The sequence below is a fragment of the Chrysochloris asiatica genome, unplaced genomic scaffold, assembly GCF_000296735.1.
Source record: "Chrysochloris asiatica unplaced genomic scaffold, ChrAsi1.0 scaffold00243, whole genome shotgun sequence".
Taxonomy (NCBI): Eukaryota; Metazoa; Chordata; class Mammalia; order Afrosoricida; family Chrysochloridae; genus Chrysochloris; species Chrysochloris asiatica.
Window position 1 is genome coordinate 1,764,803 of NW_006408761.1, and position 8,568 is coordinate 1,773,370.

Sequence of the window (8,568 nt, forward strand, 5' to 3'; positions counted from 1 at the left end):
TAAGAATCAGAACCTACTCGATAGCACTTAACAACAACAACGTGATGGCTGGAACAACGGTTGCATTGTCAGGGCCAGACCAAATGATTTCGCGGGCCACATATAGCTCTCATGCAGGGCGTTTCCAACCCCTGATCTAGAGCAATGAAGCTCAACGGGGTGGATTACTCCCAGAGTCCAGACATTTGGCACTGTCTGGAAACAGCTAGGGAGAGAGGGTATTACTGGTATCTAGTGGGCAGAGGCCAGGGATGCTGCTATACAGCCTACAATGCACAGGACAGCCCCCCTCACACACACACACACACAACAAAGAATCCTATAGCCCCAAAGCGCCAAAGCTGAGAACATGTGGTGTACAGCTTTGCTCCTACTCAGACCTACCACCTGATCCATGGGGTCGCTGGAGTAGTAGTGTTCTGAATGGGTGCATCGGATCCACACGGGTTTAAGCAGCTCTTCTTCCTGCTCCTCACTGGTGTCCGGCCCCGTCTCCTCAGGTCCCTTCTCCTTGATGCACACATAGTTCTTCTCCTTGCCTGAGCTCTGGTTGTCACTCCGTCTGTCTTTGTCATCCTCCCAGCGAGTTCTCTTCCTCTCCCTGCTTGGGGACCGACTTCAAAGCGGGCAAAGGAGGTTGCTTATTAAAAATGTTCTTCCATCATAAAAACAATTCTATTCCACCTCTATTCCTATTTCACCCAAAATGCTGTGCCAAACCGCCACCTCTACTTTTGTTAAGCTAGTGATTCCCAAACATCAGTCTGGTGGCATCAGAAATCACCTGATGTTTACTTGCTTAGAAATACAAATTCCCAGGCCCTACCCCAGGTTTACTTACTGATTCACAGTCTCCGGGGGTGGGGCCCCAGAATCTGTATTTTTAGTAATCTCCCCAGGTAATTCTGGTGTGCATCCAGGGTCGGGAACAACTGGGAAACCATAACTCCTAAAAGAGAAAGATACTTGGAAATACGAGGGGATCTCAAAAAGCTTGTGGGAAAAATGAAAAGATATGGAATTTTCCCCGCAAACTTCTTGAAGCTCCCTGGTATTTGGAAATCTCCACATGTAGACCATGTCAGCAACAAAAACACTAGTTCGTTATCGTTCACAACTCTTGCTTCGCCAGGAGAAAGACAAAAATCTTTTACAAAACATAGTGTCAACGAGGCATAAATGGAGCCTGAAGACTACAATGTGAAAGGGAACCGGTGAGATCTTCCAAAACAGCTCCAGCAGGTTCAGGCTTTAAGATCCCAGACATGGGCATTATGACTTAGTGAGTCAACATGATGTCTAATTTAAATCTCTACAAATATTAAAATTAACTCAATTAATAATGAAATATGAAAAATGATGTCATCTCCTAAAATTCCTGGGGCTTGAAATTTGCAAAGCCCCTACCTGGGAGGAAAAGCCTAATGGATTTTTAGTTAGAACAGCACAGTCTGAGAATCCAGCTAAAGAAAATACCTGTGTCTGCTAACAAAGTTACCACTATCTACAAAAGGTTTTATTAGGAACAAAACTCACAAATTAACTCCTCTTCACTAACTGTATCACTAATTTCTAATTTCATGACAGGAAAAGTGTGTGTAGGGGTATACACAATGGGGCAAAGTGATTATAAAGATACGTTATACACTTCAATTTCTATTTTTATATCACTTCTAAAGTTTACAACTGTTGTTGTTAAGTGTCACCAAGTCGGTTCTGGCTCATAGTGATCCTGTATAGGGTTTCCAAGGAGCAGCTAACAGGTTTGAACCACCGACTTTGGTTAGTGGTGGTGGTGGTCATGTGCCGTGGAGTCGATTCTGATTCCTAGCTACCCTGCACAGGGTTTCCAAAGCTGTAAATCTTTACGGGAGCAGAAAGCCTTAATCTTTCTCACGCAGAACGGCTGGTCGTTTCGAATTGCTGACCTTGAGGTTAGCAGCCTGACTTGTACCCACTACTCTACCAGAGCTCCTATGGTTAGTAGTCCAGTGTTTATCTTACAGTGCCACACATGGACTCCAAATATTACAGTGGCATCTTTAATTTTGTTACCAGAAGAAAGGATGAATTTCAAAGTAAAATGTATGCATGTTCACTATAGAAAACTGACAGAAGAAAATTAAACAAAAATCACCCATTTCACCTGAGATATCACCTATGTTTCACAATTATGTTAAAACCTAGAGATATCTGAATAGAAATACCATATTTTTCACAAATAGCATGCACTCACAGATAGCACACATAGTGAACAAAGGAAACTAATGCAAGGGGGTTGCCACAGTTTGCAGAAACCATACAATGCGTACACTATTTGCATTAAAATATGGCAAATGTAGCCTACACATACCTTCCAAAATAAAGGCAACACTACAATCCTCTTTTAAAGAGCCTTGGAGGCACTGTAGGATAAGCACTAGACTGCTAACCACAAGATCAGCAGTTCAAACACATCAACCGCTCCACGAAAGAAAGACGAAGCTGTCTGCCCCATAAGGATTTATAGTTTGGAATAAGTTTGCTGTGAATCAGAATCAACTTGAAGGCAGTGGGTTTTGTATTTCGTTTTTTTGTTTTTTTGATTTACAATTCTATTTTATAGTCTGTTCTTCTCATTCAGTAATGCATCAAGAACATCTTTCTATTTCAACATATCTCTATCTGAACCATTATCAATAGATCCATATTATTTTTATGTGAACAGGACCATAACTTACTTAACAAATCTAATGATGGTCATTTTGGCTGTTCCCACTTTTTTCTCCTGTTGCTTGTGCATGTGTGTGAATCTTTCCACATTTGTCAGATATATTACAAAGGGTATGTACTTTTTTAGGGCTTGCCTTCAGATAAGTAGAGCCAATTTAGACTACAAAACAAAAACCGTATGAGAATCCCCATTTCCATACACTTTGTCAATATAGTTGCTTTTAATCTTTGTCATTCTGATGAAAAATATTTCATTTAAATTTCATTTGCTACTTTTAATCACTTCTGAAATGAAAACATTGGAAAGTTTACTTCTTTAATGAACATCTCAGTCACAGGCTATCTCAAATACTGCTTTAATTAAAAGTGGTAGTCTTTTACTATTTATTGAAAGAGTAGGTTATGTTGACAAGAATAATCACCATTGTTCTGTCATATATATTGTAACTCCGCAGTTTTTTATTTTCTTTTTAATTCTGTTTGTTTACTGCAAGATAAAACTTTACAAAGTCATATCTCTACTTTTTAAACTGTACATTTTTCTGACTTAATGTTATGCTTGGAAAACCTTTCCCATCCTGAGGTTATAGGAGTATTTTACACTCTCTATGGCTACTTTTAACATTAATTTTTTTTCTTCTATATCTCTCCAAGTGTGAAGCAAAAATCGGAGTTTTTCCACTATATGTGCCAATTTTACCCATATCATTTTCTCTTAAATTGAAAAAAATGACTTTATGAAGATATAAATTTATATATACTTGACTGTTTCTGAGTGTCTGTTTCATTGATCGAAATATTTATTTATACCTATGTCCCATTCTCATAATCATTATGCATCTATAGAATACTTTAATAGGACTAGGAGTCCTGGTGTGGCGTTGTGGCTTAATGTGCTGTATGCCATAGTGCAAAATTGGTTTGAACCACAAGGTCGGTATTTCAAGCTTACCAGTTGCTCCTCAGAAATCCTATACAGGGTTGCTATGGGTCAGAATCAACTTAAAGTGTCACTTAACAAAAACAGTATATTATACTATCGCTATAGTAGCTCTGGTAGCGTAGTGGTTACAAGTTGGGCTGCTAATCTCGAGGTAGGCAGTTCTAAATTACCACCCATTCCACAGGAGAAAAATGAGCCTTTCTGCTCCCGTAAGATCTGCAGCTTTGGAAACCCTGTGCAGGGTCGCTATAAGTCGGAACCGACTCCACAGCACATCACCCCCACAACCAGTATACCATTCCTACATTACTATGTTTATTGATTATGTGAACTTCTATTCCAAAGAGGAATTTAAGACTGGTTATGAAGTTCTAAAACCAGTACCTCAACTAACGTTACCTTAAGCTTATAGATTATTTTAAAGAGAGCCATTCTTTTTACAAAATGGTCTTCCAGTGCAGTAATATGGCATGTCATCCATTTGTGTACATCACCTTCTTTGCCTATCAGCTCGGCTTTAGTTGTCTTCCCATTGGTCCTATAGATTTTTGTTACATTTCAAGATATTTCACATTTTCTATAGTGAATCTCTTTTTCCCTTTTGCATTTTCTAATTAGTTATTCCTGGTATTTAGGAAAACAGCTCTGGTGGCATTGTGAGTTAGGCACTGGGCTACTAATTGCAAGTTCAGTGATTAAAACTTACCAGAAGGCCCAAGGGAGCATTAAACATTTACAATCTTGGAATCACTCCATAAAGTCGCTGAGTCAGAACTGAGTGGATAGCCGTGGGTTTGGGGTTTGGTTGGTCTTTAGGAAGGTTATTAATTTTGGTATGTTTGTACTATTTTAATGAACAAGTTTTCATAGTTTCTTAGCTGATCCTCTTGAGTTTTCTGTTAATACCATCAGCCCATAGTGACAGCTCATAGCTTTCAGAAGTTTTTGGAACTTAGTGTGAACCTGACGTCTGCAAAGCTCTTTATTAACATTCTCACAGTGAAACCTTTTAAGAACCCTAGAGGCAGCTCTCAGTATCCTTACAGAGGAGGGAAGGTACTGCCCTGGAGATCAGGTTAGAAGACAAGTGGAATTAAACACTACTTCGGTGTTTGACGTAGTCATTTGGGCATATTCTAAAAATCCCACCAAATGTTCAACCATTTGCTGTTATCAAGTAACACAGACAAAAGACATCCTTACCTGTCTTGGATGGTTCATGGTTCTATGTTGTGAACAACAATTAGTATTTTATTTTTAACACCATGAGAGGGGCATTTCAAAAACATTTTTTTTTTAGTTGTGCTATGAGTATTTACCTTAAAAGAGTAACTTCTGCATTCCCAATGGATTCTTCTTAAAAATATGGTATATTTTTATAAACTTTCCCTCCTTTACAATATCTAGAGCTCTCATTTTTATTTCCTCATCTATTGCATTGGTTAGAACTCATAGAAACCAAGTCTTACTTTACTCTCTAAGCTACAGGCAATGAAGGAGAGACCACTAGACCACGGAGACATCCAGCATTCCAAACGGAAACCATCAGCTTCAAGCAGGTCACCAACAGACTCCAGTCTCCTCTCCTCCTCTCTCTCTGATCAAACTCTTCCTAGTAAGTTTCATCTAACCCATGGTGTTGGTGTTTCCTGTTTGGATCGCTCTTCTAAACTTTGCACTTGTATATCAATTGACTACCACACAAGTCCACTTGTTGTCTCACAGATTCTCAAACTCAGCAAGGCCAAAACTCAGCTCACCCCTTGCCTCTTTTTTGACGTCCCCCAGGCTCAATAGGAAACACTAGATCTCTGGTGATCACTCTCAAAGCCTCTTCCCTCTCTCCTCACACTTCACACCAGCTTCCAGTCAGTCCTGTGGACTTTCTCACAAATTTCTCTCCAATATGACTTTCTCCTTGACCACTATCACTGCCCTAAGCAAGGCCACATCATCTCTCTTGTGGATTACTACAGAAATCTTCCAGTTTCCTCATGTCCATACTTGACCCTCTCAAGCATTTCCCCACACTGCCACCTTCATGTTCTCTCTGGCCCACCACACTCCTCTAATCCAGACAGCAGTAAAATGACAATTTCTCTGACTATCCAAGACTGAGTTGGCACCACTGGGTGTTCCCAGTACAACATGCCATCCCCCTATCAAAGCACTTTACTTTTCCCATAAAATGGGGATCTGTTTATTCATCACTCTTACCCATACCCGTACAATCCCTGAAACACAAAAGAATCCGCAAAAGTCATCACTCTCTCAATGGCTGAAACAAAAGACAGCCAGGCAACAGTGACAGACAATGCAGCCTCCTTGTCTTTTTCCCAACTTGTATGTTAAGGCCTGTAAGGTTTCAATGCTAAAAAATGGCTACTTCCGAGAAAGTGTGTGGCATGTTCCTCATAAGCTAATGTTCTCCATCATGCTCAAGAAATTTATTTGTATTCCTACTGTACTGATGTTTTTACTCATAAATGGATGCTGTTGTTGTTAGATGACATCAGGTTGGTTCTGACTCATAGCAACCCTATGCACAACAGAACAAAACACTTCCTGGTCCTAAGCCATCCTCACAATTAAATGTTGTGTTTGAGCCCATTATTACAACCTAAATTAATTAGGCAACCATTGAGGTAACACTACAGTTTGACAAAAAGAATTACAGTTACTTTAACATTCTACTGAAAACCATCACCAACCAGCATTCTAATTCATATGCTTCTATCTAGATCCCTAGGGGGGATTGCTTTGTAGTTTTCTTTTCTTTGGTTAGGTTTACTTGTCTGATTTTTCCTGCTGTTAACTGAATGATTGAGAAACTACCCTTCCATCCTCTTCAGTGTTCTCAAACTCTTGGAGAAGCAGTCCAATTTCAACTTTCTCAATTTCTTCCATGGTTATTGGCCTATTAAAATGCTCTGCTTCTCATGTAGAGCATGCAAGTTGTATTTTCCTAGAAGTTAACTCATCTAATCCAAGTTTTAAGCATTTCTTAAGTCAGTATTCCACACTAACAAGTCTGTCATTTCAAAACCTGCTTCATGCTTGTAATGGTACACTCTTTCTCATACCTAATGGAAAGTTTTTCTTTCCTTGACTAGAAAAAAAATCAAGTCCAGTATTTGTTTACATTGCTATAGTTAAAATTTCTGTCTCATTTATTTCCTTTATGTTTTAACCCCTTCTCTCCACATTTCTTGTACTGTAATAATTTCTACAGATAATGCTGTTGTTGTTAAGGGCTGTTGAGTCAGTCCTGTCTCATGGCCACCCTGTATAGAGTTTCCTAGAAGCAGCTGGTAAGTTTGAACCACCGACCTTGTGATTCAAGCTGTCGTTAGGTCCAGCGCATTATCCTGCAACATCATACCAGGGCTCCTCTAGAGCCAGTGGTGGTGGTGGTTATGTGCCGTGGAGTCGGTTCCGACTCATAGCGACCCTGTACAGGGTTTCCGAGCCAGTACTCAGGTAATAATCACAAATGTGTTGCTGGTTGTTGTTGTTAGTTACTGTCAATTCTGACACATAACAACTCCTTATGACAGTAGAATTTGCACACAGTTTTCTAGAATGTAATCTATGGAAGGAGCCCTAGTGGCACAGTGATTAAGTGCTTGGCTGCTCATCCAAAAGTCAGGGGTTAGAAGCACCAACTACTCCATGAGAGAAAGATGTGGCAATTGCTTCTGTAAAGACTACACTCTTGACTCCTAGGGAAGGAGCAGTTCTCCTATAGGGTCCCTAAGAGCCAGAATACACTCGCCTACAGTGGGTTTCGTTTGACTTTACATTTACGGGAGCAGGTCCCCCGCCTTTCTCTTGGGGAGCTGCTGCCAACCTTTCACTTCCCGATAGCAGTTCAGAGCTTAACCAAGACACCAACAGGGCTTCTGATTTTATACATACAGATATCCCCTGCTTTTCAAAAGTCCACTTTCCACCACTTCACACTGATGAAAGACCTACACTAGGGCCTGTCTACTACCCAAAAGAAACTCAGAGAGGATTTTCACGTTTACGAAGAAAAGGGGGAAAGTGGAGCTAGCGTGGTCAGCATTTGTCTTGCAGTGAACAGTTAGAGGCAGTGACACCGAGCAGCATGTGGCGCCACCAAGCTCCTTCTCCTGGAACTACACTCAGCATCTCACTATCAAGCTGCCATGGCTCTGAACTGCATGTGTGACCATTCTCCATTAAGGCTTAATCTGTTACCTGGCATGATCTGATAGGTGGTTTTTAGGTTTGGGAACTCTCAACAATCTTTCCCTTATAAATCAAGAGTAATTGCTTCTTAGCTTTACGCCATTTCAGCTTATGAACGATTTGAAAGGAATACTCTTTCTATGTTGTTGTAGGTGCCATAGAGTCAGTGCAGAGTAAAAGCCCTCCTATGTGCAACAGAGCAAAACACTGGCCAGTCCTGCACCATCCACACAGTCCATTATGTGAGAGCAAGAATTCTACACCTGGATATTGAACTGGTCACACCTTATACGTTTTCACTTACAATCTCTGTCACTCTTCTAAATAAAGTGCAAATGTAGCTTTGTTCTTTTTTTGTGGAATAAATAAATTTAAAAACATAGTTGTGAACGCCCAAGGCTTTTCTGTTTTTCAAACAACACGAATTATTATGTATAGCTTTACAATTATGTAGCCAGATAAAGAGGCCCATATTATTGCTGGTTTTTGAAACTCATCAAAAGTTTCCTCCTGCATAATCAACACATTTTAAAGGCAAAGCTATTTAGGTTACTAGCTACTTCAGCATTTGGACAGAGGCTAGACTTTCCTTTTAGACAGACTCTAAGGAGCTCTGGTAGCGTAGTGGTTACGAATCGGGCTGCGAACCTTAAGGTCAGCAGTTCGAAACTACCAGCTGCTCCGCGGGAGAAAGATGA

At 40.2% G+C, this 8,568-nt stretch overlaps 1 protein-coding gene across 2 annotated transcripts in view; it reads right to left on the minus strand.

Annotated features, from left to right (window-relative positions):
* The window catches only part of DROSHA (drosha, ribonuclease type III), a 168,350-nt gene that overhangs the window by 146,048 nt on the left and 13,734 nt on the right, over positions 1 to 8,568 (minus strand). Inside the window, exons 4-5 of one of the 2 annotated variants that reach the window (XM_006873499.1) lie at positions 842 to 949; positions 385 to 616 (exon numbers count right to left, since the gene is read on the minus strand). In XM_006873499.1, coding sequence (XP_006873561.1) covers positions 385 to 616; positions 842 to 949 — 340 coding nt within the window. The remainder of the gene's footprint in view (positions 1 to 384; positions 617 to 841; positions 950 to 8,568) is intronic. The other variant, XM_006873500.1, reaches the window with a different exon arrangement.